Source organism: Melospiza georgiana, chromosome 1, assembly GCF_028018845.1.
Source record: "Melospiza georgiana isolate bMelGeo1 chromosome 1, bMelGeo1.pri, whole genome shotgun sequence".
Lineage (NCBI taxonomy): Eukaryota > Metazoa > Chordata > Aves > Passeriformes > Passerellidae > Melospiza > Melospiza georgiana.
Window position 1 is genome coordinate 66,115,893 of NC_080430.1, and position 16,793 is coordinate 66,132,685.

At 41.5% G+C, this 16,793-nt stretch overlaps 1 protein-coding gene across 1 annotated transcript; it reads left to right on the forward strand.

Annotated features, from left to right (window-relative positions):
- The first annotated feature begins 1,180 nt into the window (after positions 1 to 1,180).
- On the forward strand, positions 1,181 to 16,578 carry MYLIP (myosin regulatory light chain interacting protein). The gene is made up of 7 exons (XM_058025245.1): positions 1,181 to 1,355; positions 2,360 to 2,550; positions 11,368 to 11,553; positions 12,297 to 12,494; positions 12,834 to 12,998; positions 14,423 to 14,843; positions 15,183 to 16,578. The coding sequence occupies exons 1-7, from the start codon at positions 1,269 to 1,271 to the stop codon at positions 15,270 to 15,272; spliced, it is 1,338 nt and encodes a 445-aa protein (XP_057881228.1). The 5' UTR covers positions 1,181 to 1,268; the 3' UTR covers positions 15,273 to 16,578.
- The last annotated feature ends 215 nt before the right edge of the window (positions 16,579 to 16,793 follow it).

Consider the following 16,793-nt stretch of genomic DNA (forward strand, 5'->3'; position numbering starts at 1 on the left):
CGGTCATTCTTCAAATTTCTATCTTCCTCAGGGTTTTGCATTCTTCATAACAGAGTTGAAGAGGCCAAAGAGAGTATGGGAGTGAGAATATCAATTTGAATTTTATCTTGCATTTAACAAAAAATGAGTGTTTGAAAGCTGGGACATGAGCCAGGGCTCAGGGGGACTTCATCACTTTCTACAGTGCCCTGAAAGGAGGGTGTAGCCAGGTGGGGAGCAGCCTCTTATACCAGTCAACCAGCAATGGGACAAGAGGACATAGTCTCAAGCTGCACCAGGGGAAGTTTAGTTTGGAAATTAGAAATAATTTATTCACAGAAAAGGTGATTAGCCATTGGAATGGGCTGTCCAGAGAGGTGGTGGAGACACTGCCCCCGCAGGTGTTTAAGGAAGGACTCAACATGACACTCAGTGCCATAGTCTAGTAGTTGACATGGTGCATCATAGGTGGGACTCGACCATCTCAAAGGTCTTTTCCAACCTAACCAATCCTGTGATTCTATGAAGGCAGTATTTGGTTGTCATACAGCCCATGGCTGCCCTCTTCTCAGATGCATCACAGATTGTTCCTGCCCAGCAGGCTTGGCCCCCACCTGCACTTGGAAGAGCACACCTTGCTTTCATTTAAGTGGACACAACGCCAGGGTGAGCAGCTCCGGGCCCTGGCGGCTGAGGGAGGGTGAAGGGGGCTAAGGAAGGCTGACGGGGGCTGAGGGGGGCTGAGAGGGGGTGAGGCGGGCTGAGCGAGGTTGAGGGAAGCTGACGGGGGCTGAAGGAGGCTGAGGGGGCTGAAGGAGGCTGAGGGGGGCTGAGGCTGGCTGAGGGGGGCTGAAGGAGGCTGAGGCGGGCTGAAGCAGGCTGAGGGGGGCTGAAAGAGGCTGAGGGGGCTGAGGGGGGCTGAGGCAGCCCCGCCACCGGCCCCAGCGCGCCCCGCGACCCCGCGGGCACGGCGGGGGGCGCCAGAGAGCGAGCACAACACGGGCCCGCGCGGCCATGGCGGCGCTGATTGGCGGCGGCGGCGGCCCGCAGCCACGAGAGGCGTCCTCTGATTGGTCCGCAGGTGCGGGCCCGGGCGGGGCGGGGCGGCAGAGGGTACATAAGGAGGGAGCGGCGCAGGCGGCGCGCAGGCGGTCAGGGGCGCGGGACGGGCGCTGCCGGGGTCCGGGTGTGGGCGGCGGCGGGCGACGCGTGCGGGGCTCAGCCCGTGGCGACAGCGCGGCCGCTCCGGGTGTCCGTGGCGGTAGCAGCGGAACCGGCTGTCTCCAACCATGCTGTGCTATGTGACCAGGCCGGACGCGGTGGTGATGGAGGTGGAGGTAGAGGCGAAAGCCAACGGCGAGGACTGCCTCAACCAGGTGAGGGGCTTCTCCCCGCCGCCCGCCCGCCGGGCGCCAGCGCTCGGGGCGGGGGCTGTGGCGGGCGCAGCGGTGACCACGGGGCATTGCCGAGCGCTGGTGCCCGGCGGCCGCACGGCTCCCCTGGCAGCCCGCCGCCCTCTCCCCGCGGCGGGGCCCGGGCGCCAGGCGAGGGGCGGCGGTGGCGCGGGGCTGGGCCGTGCGGGGGCGGCCGCGGCGGTGGGGGCGGGGAGCGCCGCAGTCTCCCCGCTTCTCTTACGGTTTTGGTTTCTTATTTTGATTTTCCGGGTTTTTCTTTTTTTTTTTTTTTTTTCCCAACCCTTTCTCCACGGTGAATGCAGAAGGTGCTGCATCCCACGCCACGGGGCTCTCCAGCCCCTCTCCCGTGGGAAGCGCAGGCCCGGGCCTCGCCACTGAATCCCGCTGGAAGTGTCCCCCGGAGGGGATAGGAGTGGGGCCACAGGCGGGGGATGTAGCACCCAGTGCATCCAGCCCTCTCCATCCGGGCCCGAGCGGGCTGGAGCTGCCGGCCAGGTGCATTCTCGCCTTTCCGTCACCACCGCCTGGCTGTGGCTGCCGTGGGGATGCTGGGGGGACACGGACGAACAGTCCGGTGTGCTGCTGGCACCTCAGTAAAACTTGTGGGTGACTGTACTTCGTCACTCCTCCTTGCCCAGCAAGTGCTGTTGGCTACGATGTTGAGGAGCAGATATTCTCCTCTCGTGGAAATCCGCTGACCCTCTGAAATGTCTGTCCTGAGGGTGAAATTTGACCGTGGAAGCCCATGTGTATTTTGGCTAGTGGAGAAATTCCTAGTTCATGCTTAGTGCTTTTTTTTCTGGGGTGTTTTGTATGCAACCTAAAATCCGAGTGATTAAGCCTTGTATAAAGGTGCTAACAGCAGAATTTTGAGTGTGCTCTTTAAGTGAGCAGTCTGAAAGACCACTTCAGATGTTACTTTTCATTGTCATGTAGCCTGATTGTAAAGAATCTTATTCTTTCAGGTTTGCAGAAGGTTGGGGATTATAGAAGTTGATTATTTTGGACTGCAGTTCACTGGCAGCAAAGGGGAGAATCTATGGCTGAATTTGAGGAACAGGATCTCCCAGCAGATGGATGGTTTAGCCCCTTATCGATTGAAACTGAGAGTCAAGTTTTTTGTTGAGCCACATCTTATCTTACAGGAACAGACAAGGTGAGTAAATACGGTTGTAAGCACATTTAATATTTTGCTTCCAATTTCTGTAACTTACAAAAGTGATTGCATGCTGGTTTTATTTTTTTATCATATGGTAATTTTGCATGACTTCTCTATGTAGTTTTAAAATCTTAGTGTTTTTGAAGTTTATTGCTTTGTTTTAATAAAAAGTTTAATTAAATTGGCAACATTAAGCTTCGTGTAGCTGCCAGTAAGCAATGAGTGTAATTTTTTGAGCACTTAACGTTGAAACTGGAAGAAACTAAGTTACAGTAGCAAACTTTTTATATGGTATTTTTGTGTCCGATAGTAACCTCTGTTCTGTGGTGTTACTCTAGGTCATTCTGAACCACTAGTACAGAAAGGCAGGAAATAATTCCTCCCACAGTGCAAAAAAACTTGCTGAATTCCTTTTTGTCTGGTATTATGTTACAGTAACTTTCATATAGCTACAGGCCCTTAGAGGCTACAAAAGAAACAGCTGTCTGGCTGCTTCTGTGGCAAGTCCTCTTAACTAAATTGTCCTACTGTTATTAAATCAGAAGGAATAGTCTTCTAAAATTAGTAGGGAACACTTGCTTTTTCTCCTTGAGTTTGATTACCACATGAATTGCAATGGAATTATCTTTAAAGAATGCTGTACACATGTGTATTTAATGTTGACCTTCCAACTACTTTTTCCTGTTAGTTTTGGATGGTACAGTTAATAGGAATGGGGCCAATTGAAATCTAGTGTCTGTATGATAATGCCAAAACCCATTTTCACTACTCACCTGAGCTTGTTACTCTCAGAATCATTAACTTAGTACTTTCAGAATTAAGACCATGAGTACAACACGGTGCTTTTGCAAAGAATGTCTAAAGAACTTGGTCAGAGGCTGACAGTCTGATTTGATGTTTATTTCATAGGAAAAAGGCTTTAAATTTAATTTTTGATCTAATGTGTAGGGGAGAGGCTTTTGGGGGGCAGTGGTTTCAGCTCATCAATATGGTTGAAGTTTTCAGAATGCTGTGGTGGTAGACCATGGTTGTCCTGGATAATAGTTTCAGTTAGGCAAATGCATTTAAACTGAATTCCAGTTCTGATATACTTTTATTTAGGAAATACTTTCTGCTATCCATAGCATATGGTGGAATATTTTTCCTTAAAGAAACTCTTATTTAAATATTCTTGGTAAGTATAAAACCAAATAACAAATGGGATTTGAGTTGAACAAAAGGAGCCACACAATTTCATACCTGATGAGGCGAAAGAGATTACCCTGAGCATGTCAGATGTGTCTCTGCTCACAAAGCAAATCAGGGTGAAAATCTGAGGAAACCTCCAAGTGGCATTTTTATGCTATCATTGATGAATGCTTGTTCAACTTCACCAGGCTTTTACAGATGTCTGTGTCCCTGCCTTCAGCACTGTCGATGCAAGACCTGGCAGGAGGTGGAAGTTAATAGAGAGGTTGAACTGGTGAAACATGCCCCAAGGGCCTCAAATACTGGCTTGTGTAGCTAAAATGTAACAGAGTTTGTACACCTACATCAAAGCAGCAAGTATTTCTCCACTGTAAAGATGACTTAAAAGGATGTAGGTGGGGCAGGCTTTCTTTTATGTGTTAAGACTGTTCTGAAACTAATATTTTTAACAAACAATTTAAAAATTAACCCGGGTTTAGGCACCAGAAGAGATATATTAAAACCAAATACAAGTTTTATGTCAAGTTGTAATAACTGCCTTTTAGTTGTATATGCCCAGTAGTCCCCATGTAGCAGGTCTAGAATTCCAGTGTCTGTGGTAAATGTCTATTCTCCTGGATTGTTAACACTGAGTTTTAGTAGAGTGGCTTTTTTTTCCTACTTAGGTCTGCTTGAGGATTTACATATGTGTGTAACTGTGAATTCATACTTAGTGTGTGTGTAAACATGAAGGAGAAGATTAAAAACTTGTAAACCTGTTGCCAAACTCAAAAATCAATAAGTATATCATAGATTTGCAAGGATTAGCTGTACAATTAAAGCTGACACATTGTTTCATCTTTATCTGCAAAGTCTTGATGAAGAAAGTGATGGGTATCCTTCGTTTCCTTCAGCTGTTGTGTCCATATTTGATGTGTTGGGTGTTTCTGGCAGAGCTGTTACCTTGTGGTCCTGTGTGTGAAGAACACTGGGGAAGTTTTCCAGTCTTTTGCTTGCAGCTTCTGATCCTGTTTTTACATATAAATTAGATGCATGTTGAGACCGCTTTTGAAATCTGAGAAGCTGCAAGTAATTCTAAATTTTGTTGATGTGCTTCATCATGATTATAGTGGCAAGCGTTGACTGAGTGAAAAAGCAAAGGGTTTTTTCTGTATCCTTAGGAACCTTTGCCAACCCCAGTGTCAGTGCTTCATTGGAGACCCTTGCCTTGCACTGGAGTTTAAAACTCAGGTGTATGTTTGTGTGTAGCAATTTAATGTTCAGGTTTCTACATGCTGTGAAATCCAATCTGGCAACAGAATGTCAGCCTCTGCTTCTGTTATGTTTATCAGCCCAGAGGAAGATTGCAGCAAATTTTAATATTCTTATACAAGGCAGCCTTCTTGCTACAGAGCACAAAGACAGCAGGTTATAATTTTACCTCTGACCACTGTGGCAACAAACCACGTTCACTAAGTGTTTTGGGAATCTGAGAAGTGCGTGGAGAAACCCTTTCTACTGTACTTTTTTTACAACATGGTTAAAAACAGTTTATTCTTCTTTGGATCTCAACTTTTAGGTTTTTTGTATGACTACCTGGTAATGAACTGCACCACATGATTTCATAGTTTAGACTTGTTTTCAATGGAATAAAAGTGCTTCAGTGCAAAAATGTCATTCAAATTTAATCTGCTGCTGTCAGAGATTTACAGACAAGTCTGAGATGTGAACAGCGTGCTACTTTAGAGGAATTTGAAGAGCTAGCTATAAGTTTTCTTTAGCATGGAAAATCACACTGGCTTGAAAAGGATTGTTACCTCTTTGCTCAAAGACACACGTGATGGTCCAAGATCGAGATCATAACTCTGGCTTGTGTCTTGTTCATTTTCACTGTTTCGTATTTCTTTGATAGGTCGTGCAACAGTTAGGGGTGGAAAAAAAAGCAAACCTACTTTTCACTCCTTTGCTGAATGACTTGTGGGTGGTTCACGTATCAAATGTTGTGAAGTGTGGAATTGCAGTAAGGAGCTAGGGCTTAGAGAAAGGATTATACTTCGCTGTGGGAATTTTCAGGAGACTTTTTGCCGGGGGGGGTGGGCCGGGAGGAGGTGCCCAGGAGCGGTGCCGGTGTCCGGGGCAGGGAGCGGCCGCGGCCCGGGAGGCAGCTCCGGTGTGAGACAGCGCAGCCCTGCCCTGGGCAGAGAGCTCCGGGCACCGGCCGCAGGCTGCTGTGGAGCCTGGAAACGTGCGCCCACGGTGCCCGGCAGACGCCTGGGAGAGTGATGGGCTTAGGTTTTCAATTCAGCGTTATTTGTCTTGTGTAGCACGACTGAAAGCCAAATATTCACATGTAAGCTACAAAATATGTCAAATTCTAGCGAGCCACACATATCATGAAGCGTTCAAAAGAGCTGTGTTTTGCCAACCTTGAAAGTGGCAATTATTGTTTTTGAGGTTGTTAAAAAGTTGTGTGATGTTTGCCAGTATTTGAATTATATTTTCAAAGTACAATTTTTGCTGTGTTGTCCAGTTGTATTGATGAACTAGTTAAAAATAAGAGTGGCCTTAGATGTGTTGAGGAGTCAGATACATACAACAAGATGGTTTTCTTGCTTTTTATCCTGTAACATTGGGTAGCCAGCAACAGCAATGGTGTGGCCTTTGTTTACCAGGCAATGAAAGCATGTGTGATTGACACTGGGGTGAGTTTAATGGATCTGTTTGTCTAAGTCAGAGTTAATTGCAGCTGGTAACCTTTTATCCAGTTATGAGCAATGAACAACATAGATAATGAGCATAAAAAAAGAAAAAAACATTGCTTTTTTTAAGGTAGGGTGGCTTTGTCTGCTTTTAAAAATAGAATTATTTTCTATAGATTTAGAAATCTTTATCAATATATTTTTAGAGAGAACAATCATCCCTCTTAATTTTGATTTTAGACTACAGAGCAGTAAATGTACTGCACGGTAGGAAGGAGCATCTACCCCAAAGAGAACAGGTAGTTCCTTAGGAGGGATGCCAAGATTCTTGCCAGTAGTCTGGCAAGAGAATGAGGTCTTTTGGCTATGCTTCTAGAGGTCATTAGTCATATGCAGACACCTCTTTAGTGAAGGATTGGGGTTTGTCACTTCCTCCACTGACAGTTAAATTTAGAGCTTAAATTTTTTAGCTACCATTTTGCTCTGTTTCCCTTGTTTTGATTAAAAAATATTAGTAGAAACTACTAGTAGTGCTGCAGAGCCTTGATTCCTAATACACATAATTGTCTTCAATGAGTTACAAAAGAAAATATGATCTTGTGTTACACGTATTTTTTATAGTATTTTTTTGTGGAGTTGTTACTGCCAGTTCATTTGGATGAACACTATCTAGGTGATTTGCCCCCTCTTGGAATTCCATTGTGAAGTACTGATGTCTGTTTCTGGTAGCAGTATTCAGTATTGTCAGCCTGCATAAATTGCTTCAGAGGGAGGCAAAAAGCAATTAATGTGATTGATATCTGGGTATGTGGCTTTGGTTTGATAGCTATACATTTTTGTGAAATGGACCATCTGCTGAAATCTTGCAACCTCCCCTTTCTACAGTTTTTGTATCAAATTATTTACATCCAACTGCAATACATTAATCACACCACATTTGATTTTACTGTTTTGTATGTACATAAATCTTAAATTATATGCAGAACATGGATCCAAAAATAAGGATGCAAAATGAATATAAAATCACCAGTGTAGCTAATGCTTGAAGAAAATCTGGTCTTGTTCTAATTGCAGAACTGCTCTTTGTTCTTTTGGAAAGGAAGAAATCTGTCTGGGCAGTGACTGATGGAGTGTAGCTTTAGCAAACTTAATGTGTTGCCCTCTAGTCAGTGTGCTTAGGTAGTGTTTTGAGCTGCCAAACTTAGAGGAAAATGTTCCACAATTGAATGCACAGGTATGTGTAGGTAGCATGGGGTTCAGAGGGGCAGAAAAGGCAATTTTGGGTTACACAGACTGCCTTTGTGCTCATGCTGTCACATGTACAGAACTTGGGCTATAAGTGCCACGGGAAGTTCTGTTTGTCCTTAAAGCTGCCACTGGTTGATCAATGTCCCAAGGTGTCTGGCAGGTGTTAGGATGACAAGGAGTCACAGCAGTTGATGGGCAAAGTTCAGAGTTTGAACTTTGTGGAGATTTAAAGACTAAACAAGCCCTCGGCGAGGGTAGTAAAAAGCTGCAGAATGTGCTAAGGGATTGTTGGGGCTGGGGTGGGGGGTAGGAACAGTCAGACATACCTTTGGTCTGACTTCACTTCTCAAATTTGTAACATGTAATATTAATGTATCAAGGGCAACTGAAGTGTGAATGATGCAGAAACAAAAACATTTCGTTTCTTATACGGTGGACAAACTTCAGCTTTTCTCCCAGCAATGCTGGAAATGCAACCTTTAGGGAATGTAAAAACAGTCCAGTTTTTAGTTTTAACAGTTCATTGTTCTAAAAGTTGCTATGTAAGAATTCCAGTAAGTCTAAAATACTAGTGCTGAAATAATTCCTTGGAAAAAAGGTATCTTTTGCTGTTCAACCTGACTATCTTTAGAGGTGAGAAAAGTCTTAATTTTTTTTAATCATATCTAAAGGTTCCAAAAGGGAGACAGGATGGTGGATTGTGTATGAAGTGATTAGGTCACAATCTAATTTACAAAAACTTAGATAAATCCTTTCTTGTAACTAATAGTATCTGTGATATGAGCAGGTTTTCTACAAGACAGTCTAATGGGTCCTTTAGGATTTGCAGAATTAGATAAGGAACTGCATCAAGGATCCTGATGCTTTAGTTTTGCTTGACTGTATTCAGCAATAAAATCACATTCTTAGGCCTTTTTCTTTAAGGATCAAAAGACTTTGTTTAGTTTAGTGTTAAAAACAATTAAGTCTGTGTTTGTTATCAGATTGTGGCTAGTGTCGTGTTTTGGACCTTCGAAGAGGAATGATTTTACAATGGATATTAATATAACTTTGAAGGAGTGCACTCTGCAGCAGGATGGGCTAATCCAAACCACTTTTTCTGATGTGTTCATAACCCTCACTGTCTTTCAGTTTCTAGGTGCCTTTTCTTTGTCAAACACACTTAGAGTCTAAACAAACACAAAACCTCCAAGAACAAACAAAAAATCCCACCAACACACACACACACACACACAAAGTTCAGGTAGCACATTCTCTGCTGCCTTTGGTTCAGGCCATCTGCTCTAACAGGTCAGTGTGAAGTTCTTCACTGCCCTGTTATGGGTGCAGTTTAGGTTATTTAGGTGCAGATGGACTGAATTTGCATAGCTAGTTACTTTGCAATAACCGTCCTTTATATGTGCTGTTTGTTCTATTTATCAAAAAAATGCAAAGTAGCTGAGTATTTGTGAGATGTTTTCCCTTATGTGCTGTGAGCCAGTTAAGGGAAGTTACTGCACATTAGCTTATGTGATGATACTTCACATTGTGCTTTAGACCCATTTGTCTTCCTGTGCCATTACTGGCTTTGTAGTAATGGAATGTGGCAAGCCATGCATCTGCTGTTTCTGTAATTCATCTGTATTTGCAGGAGCAATATTTTGGTTTTCAGCTCCCCTTGAGGTGTCAATAAACTCTTCCCAGTAAGGGGAGAACTCTTGACTTTACCCTGTGTAGTCAGTGCTGTCATATGAAAAAACCCCTGAATATACAATATTTTAGGTGTGGTAGTTGTAAATGTATTTTAGCTAATGAGAAAAAAAGTCTAATCTTTCTTTGAAATCGTTTAATTAGTACTTAAAATGACTGGAAATCCTGTTCTAGTATTGTCAGAGGATCAAGAGTGCATGAGAAGCTGTTTATTTTATGAAATGTTGATTAGACTTAGGGAAAGGCCTACTATTTTAATTTATTTTGGCCCTGGTGTTTTCCTAATTTATACTGAATTCTTTAAATCTATGTGCTGAGCACAAAAAAGAGTCTGTACAACTAAATAATCTTAAAAGGCCACAGATATGCCCTTCTGGGCCCCAAGCCCAAAGAGCTGTGACTCTGCAAGGTAGGAGAAACACATGGGAGCAGTGGTTTGACTCTCAAAAAAAAACAGCCTAAAGAAGGAATAACCTGCTGACAGTGGACAAAACTCTCTCTGAAGGTCTGGTCCCCTTGCCACCTCAGGTTGTGTCCTGCACAGTGTGGGGACATTGGCTTCCACCAGACCCCCCTCTAGAACTGCTGAAGGGTGTGGGTTGTTGAGAGTGATGCAATGAGGCACTTGCATCACAACTTGCATGATGCTGTAGCATGACAAATGGTTTGCAAAGGGAAGTGTTGGAGCTGTGAATCCTGGCAGGAAGTGGACTGTAGGAAAGCTTACAGGACAATTTAATACCAATTCTGTTTTGTCCTGATTCAAAAAATTGTGGATATGAGGCTTCTTTTGGGCTTGTATGTTCTTAGTTGCAACATTTACCAACAGAGCTAAGAAAGAACTCAACTTTTGTGAGTTCTGTATTTACTAACAATTCTGAAAAAAGTCTTATTTGCCTTGTTGTACAGAGGAATTATAGAATGCTACAACAATATATGTAAGGCTCAAAATTCCAATTGGAAGGAACGCTCATCACTTATTAGCATCTTCAACTTCAGTGATGAGAGGTTAAATACAGAGCTTCAGTAAAGCTTTTCTTAAAAGTAGATTTGACTTCATTTTAGAAGAGTAAATGTTGTGTTCCTGTGGAAGCCAAGACACATCCCTGTGGGTGCTAGGCTTCATTTATTGAAAGATTTTTTTCTGTGATACATAATATTCCATCTGGCTTCCATACATACATTGAGCCTTAAATGGTAAAAAATTTATATTGTGTCCCCTGAAGGAAAACAAGGATGATCTGTAGAAGATAGGCCAACCCATAGGGGATTATGACATGTTGCTGTTAATGTTGGTGAAAATGTTGATTTGTCTGTCAAGTAACCTATTAGATAATGAAGAGCAGCTTTTTGAGTTTTCAGCAAGCTGTCAAACCTGTCTTGGTCTCAAGTGCAAAGGTTGATCTGACGAATGCTTACACCATGGCTGTTTTTCTATTTCATTCCCCAATGCCTTTGCAGGTATTTCAAGTTGCTCTGTTAATCCTGTTCTTGGCAAAAACACCGTGGCTGTAGGGGCAGGGGCATTTCCAGTGTGCAGAGAGAGTATGGCTTCCCCTCTTGCATAACAGAAGTGTGAATGTTTTCAGATGCTTTTCCCAAATTTGCTTTTGTGAAATGAAGAATAACCTGTGAGCCACAACAAAAATGTAAAAATGGGAAACAAATTGAAATCTTTCATTGATACTTTACTCACTAAATTGAAATTACTGAGTGGCCTTAGGAGTTAAAGCAGTTCTTATTCTTGAGATATTCAGGATGATGGTGAAGTGCTCTTTTCTTTTAGCAGTGATTTTAGATGCCGCCTTCAGTTGTAGCTTTGTTTTTAAGAGTAAGTAAAGAATAAGATGGAGGCCCTTTTCTTTGCCTCATGCCAGGCTTCATCTCCTTGGTGCATTCATTGCAGATTCTTGATTACCAAACATAGCTGGGATGTTACTTGTTACTTGTCTTGATTACAGATATCATGTAACACTGTGTGAGCAAGCAAATGTTTCTGATTGTGTTGCAGGCATATGTTTTTCTTGCATATAAAAGAAGATCTTCTTGCTGGTAATCTTCAGTGTTCTTCAGAGCATGCAATTGAACTTAGTGCACTGTTGGCACAGATGAAGTTTGGAGATTATAACCAGAACACTGCCAAGTACAATTATGAGGAGTTGTGTGCAAAAGAGCTCACCACTACCATTTTGGAGAGGTAAAAAGCACAATCATCTAGTTTCCTTTTTGGAGACCAACAGCAGAAGATTTTGTTATGCATTTAATTGCTGGTGATATAGTGTAAATGAGTAATTTTACAGTAATAGCTTTGGAGTTCAAAATCTCCAACCTGAATGTTTGATGTTCTGATTTCAGTTAAATCTTTAAGCTCAGTTATGAGGTGAAGTTTTGGCTGGTTGGTTGGTTTTTTCTTAGGAAATCTCTGGTAGATGAGGAAATACAGATATATTTAAGTATCTGGAGCAGGGCATTTAAATTGTAAGTCTGTCTTAGACCTGTACTTGTGAATGAAGGAATTTATTTGGCTTAGTAGCCTTACTCTGAAAAGTAAACAGAATTCTGAAACATCTTCATAGCTCCTGAATATCAGGAAACATTGTGTTTCATACTTTTCTGTAGTGTTTTCTTTAACTATAAACTTAGTGGTAGCTCAGGGAAATATGTTGGGGCTGATGGTGTTATTTGGAAAGCTTTGATTACATGTAGCTTTTTCATTTCTAAGCAAATGCACAATGCTTTCTCCTTGACATTCTTAGGATGTTTTGGTAATTCTCAACAATTTTCAGTTCATAATTGCTGGAAATTTGTAGACAGATAAAGCAGGTCAGGAGCATTTACTAATCTGTTTAACTAGGTCATCTAAAAACCCATGTTAAAGCTGCTGACAGTAACAGCAGATATTTGAATTATTTCACCTATCCTTAATCATTTTATCAACAGCATTATTACAAAGCACAAGGAGCTAGAAGGTCTCAGTCAAGCATCTGCTGAATACCAGATTCTACAGATTGTTACAACACTGGAGAACTATGGGGTAGAGTGGCACTCAGTGAGAGATAGTGAAGGGCAAAAACTCCTTATAGGTGTTGGACCTGAAGGCATATCCATCTGCAAAGATGACTTCAGTCCAATCAACAGGTATGTGTTTCCTGGAACTGTTTGCATGATCAATTTTTCAGAAACACGGAGCACACCCCTAGTTTTCACATCAATACACAAAATGGCTCTGACAATGACTAAAAGAGACTATTGGGATGTAGGGTCTGAGGGCAGTACCTGCTTGTAATCGAGATAAAGAAGTGACCTTAATAATCTTGATTTTTATTAATATTTTTGAGCCAGCATCTTTAATCAGCATTGCTGACTACCATTGGAAATCATTGTAACTTCTGATAAAAATGCACTGTAATAGTTAGTGGAAAATGCCCTAATCCTTAACAACTAAATAACCTTTCTTTTTTTGACATTAATTTATAGGATTGCTTATCCTGTTGTTCAAATGGCAACTCAGTCTGGAAAGAATGTATATCTGACTGTTACCAAGGAGTCTGGTAATAGTGTGGTTCTCTTGTTTAAGATGATCAGTACAAGGGCAGCAAGTGGACTCTACAGAGCAATTACAGAGACACATGCATTTTACAGGTCAGTATTGCCCCCAGAGTCATGTGCTGCTGCTCTTCTCCAGTGTTTGATCTAAGTGCTTGAGCAGCCAGCAGTCTAACTGCACTTTGGAAATAGTCTGCAAAATTCCATTGTCTTTGCAGCCTCTCTTTTCCTCTTAAGTCCAGAAGCTGAACAGGTTTTTGCTACTTTCCATTTTGTGGGGTAGGACTAACAAGAAAAATAAGCAAAATTTTCCCACTGTGAATAACAGCATTTCAAAGTATAAACTTTTTATGTTCCTTGATACTTAATAAGCAATACATACATTTTTTTTTCCTATGTAAGAGAGAGAATGAGAGCAGTGGGGAAGATCTGGTCATTCAGAATGTGTAGATCCTTTATTTGGCTCCTTCAATTGTTAGGTTATCTGTATGCTGCTTTCCCATCCCATATATTTAAACCTTCTTACAGTTCCTCTGTCCTTGCTCACATGCTCAGGATTTTGCTCCAGGCCAGCAGCTGTCTCTGTCCTGTTGTTCTTTGAAGGTGGGGTGCTATACTCATTTGTTGGTGGGCAACTTTTCAACCCCCTTTCATTCCCATGTGGTGTCCAACACTTATCAGTAAGACTAGCTCTCAAACACACTTAGTGTTTTCTTGAAATTAACTACCACATCCTAATTTCAATTACTTCTTGATCTTTGTATCTGCTTACAATTTTCTGTTCTTTGCAGTTTGATTTTAATTTAAGCAGAATTTTAGTTTGGCAATAGCATTTGGCTATAAGCTTAGATCTTGGACCTTTAGGCCCTGTGAGGCTGTAGTCCTTCTGTTCTGTTTGTACTTTCCTTCCTGTGTTGCCTAGAGAAGTGATATGCCTTAATAGGCTTCTGAAAATTCAACTGGATCACTGAAATATGTGACAAGCATGGTTAGGGGTGCTGAAATGCACAGTGGCAAATACAAATGCCTTAATTCTCTATACTCCATTTACACTGGTTCTCTTCAGAATGGCATAATATTAGCATGTAAGGTACTGGGTGGAAATTGGGTTAAAAACATTACTTGATTCTATGGTAAAAATTGAGAGCCAAAGACTCTTAACTGGAATTCTTTAGGGCAGTGTTTGGAAATGCCATGCAGAAAGGTGTTGCCAGGCTGAACTGTGGATTAGGCAACTGTTTGCTTTTTGTTAGCATAATTCTTTTAAGTCCCTTTCATAGGCTGACTCCATTTTACCAGACACTTCACATTTTGTAGATGTAAAGTAATTGTCACTTTCCATTTTACACTTTTCAAAGGAGAATTTTCATGCAAAGATCTTTCAAGAGCTTAAATATTACCTCAGACGGTTTAAGTTGCTTTAATTTCAGTGCTGTTACTTCAACTTCGGGAACAAATTACTGTAGGATCTTGTATTGGTATTAACTAACAAAGTTTGCATTTGTCCTGTTGCTTTATAGGTGTGACACTGTCACCAGTGCTGTCATGATGCAGTATAGTCGAGACTTAAAGGGTCACCTAGCATCTCTATTTCTGAATGAAAACATTAATCTTGGTAAAAAATACGTCTTTGATATTAAAAGAACATCAAAAGAAGTTTATGATCATGCAAGGCGAGCTCTTTATAATGCTGGCATTGTGGATCTTGTTTCAAGAAGTGATCAAACCCCACCAAGTTCCCCTCTTAAGTCTTCAGAAAGCAGCATGAACTGTGACAACTGCGAGGGTCTCAGCTGCCAACAAACAAAAGCCCTGCAAGAGAAGCTGCGCAAGCTGAAGGAGTCCATGCTTTGTATGGTGTGTTGTGAAGAAGAGATAAATTCAACCTTCTGTCCCTGTGGCCACACAGTTTGCTGCAAGTCCTGTGCTTCCCAGTTACAGGTAAATGCAGTGCTATTAAGTTATGAGTTACCATTTTGTGTGGAAGGTTTGGGTTTTTTTTAGTATTTGATGGTCATAGATTAATATGTTTGTGTTGATGCTCTAGTAAAACTACTAAAATTTTTTGTGGCAAACTAATTTCAGAGAGCATTCTGTCTAAATGATGTGCTAATGTAATTTGTGGTGAGGCTAAGAATGAGCTGCATGCTTCCAGCCATACCCTGTCTTAAATATGGGATGATGGAAAAAATGCTGTTACTGTGTATGTAAAGTCTCCAGGAAGTGCAGAGACTCCCAAAATACAAAGTAAACTAATTTCCCAATGTTTTTCCTTTCCAGTCGTGTCCTGTTTGCAGATCTCGTGTAGAGCATGTCCAGCACGTGTACTTGCCAACCCACACCAGTCTTCTCAATCTGACTGTGATATGATCTCCGTACACACTTCAAATGCATCGTGTACTCTTCAAACTGCACTAATAACAAATGCAACCATTGATTGTGAAGAAGGCAATCACTCTGGCACCTATGCACGATCAGAAGCAAAAAAAAAAAAAAAATATACTGCATTTTTTAACATAAATATTCTTTGTTCAGCATGTCCTAAATGGTTTGGGACATCTTCTGAGAGTAGAAGTGTAATTGATTCATGTTCTTTAAAGAATGATCCATAAGTTTGTAGCATGGCAGTGTTGCCACAAAGCTTGGTAACCCTGGAGAAATGTGGTGGACACATGCAGATGTACCTGGCAAAAGCAACACAGCCTTTTCTTTTACATGCTCTAAATCTTTCTTAGTACAGTTGCACTGTTTATTTTAATAGTAAGACTTGCTTTTACACATACCAGTTTAGTAAGGCTCATAGCTTCTGCTTTTAGTAAACTGCTTTTAAGAGGAGAGATCTCTTTTTAAAAAAATAGTTCTTAAACTGAAGTTACAAGGCTTCAATAAGCAGCTGTGCTTAACTCAGAATTCTATTACACAGAAAACAATTCTGAGGGAATAGCTTTGGAAAGGGAGGACAAGATTGTTAATCTTCAAGTATTGAGGGTGGGTCAGGAAAGTCTTGTGGTTGCCAGTGTCCTGTGGAAGCACTGCTATGGCAGTTCATTCACAGTCTCAGTGGGCAGGGTACTCGCAGTTTTCCCACAGTCCACTTCTGGCTGGTGGTCTTGGAAGCTGCAGGCAACTGCTCTTCAAGTTGGCTTTATTTTTGGAGACTGATTTTAAACTATTAAACATATCCCAGTAATCTATAAGGGTTTTGTATAATTTTAAATGCTTTCTTCAGTTAGCATCGTTAGCAGGAAATTACTTACCCAATAAAATGTTTTTGATTTCCACTCCCCCTACTTGGGCATTTTGGGCTCTAGTTTCCTAGTGTCTTCTCCAGGGTACAGAGAGAACTGGAGACCATGTTTGGGTGCAATACTGGCTTAATCAAAGCTAGAAAAGTACACTGTCACTTTACTGAAATTCTCTGACTATACTTTTCATATTGCCTTAATGTAGCAGTAATGTGTGTTTATGCATCTGTTTCTTTGCACAGACATTTTGTCAAAATATTAAAACTCTACTTTTTTATGACACATTAGCATATAAACCTTACTCTAAGAGGGTATTTATTTTTTCACTTTGTAAAGAAAATTTTGTTTCCTCATGAAGCAAGAGCTTTGTCCTATATTGTAGGCAGCTTCTGTCTTTTTTATATTCAGATTAATAAAGGACTTTAAAAATCTTTGTGTTATTGCTGTGATGATTTTCTTCTGATATTCATCTGAGGCATTACTGAACTGAAAACACAATGCAGTATTTTCATGTTTAGAGTCTTGAATATTTTGTCATGTTTGAGGTAATGAGGTTTTCTCAAGTGCATGCAAAGGAGGGAAGAAAACTGACATTTGTTACAGACAGGGAACTTTTCAACAGCTGACATATTCAAACTTGTAGCAT

Bases quoted from the DNA above. Each gene is read 5' to 3' on its own strand.
- MYLIP (XM_058025245.1), top strand. From the start codon at position 1,269: ATGCTGTGCTATGTGACCAGGCCGGACGCGGTGGTGATGGAGGTGGAG. The intron at 2,551-11,367 runs GTGAGTAAATAC...ATTGTGTTGCAG, and splicing joins ATCTTACAGGAACAGACAAG to GCATATGTTTTTCTTGCATA. The intron at 12,999-14,422 runs GTCAGTATTGCC...GTTGCTTTATAG, and splicing joins GAGACACATGCATTTTACAG to GTGTGACACTGTCACCAGTG.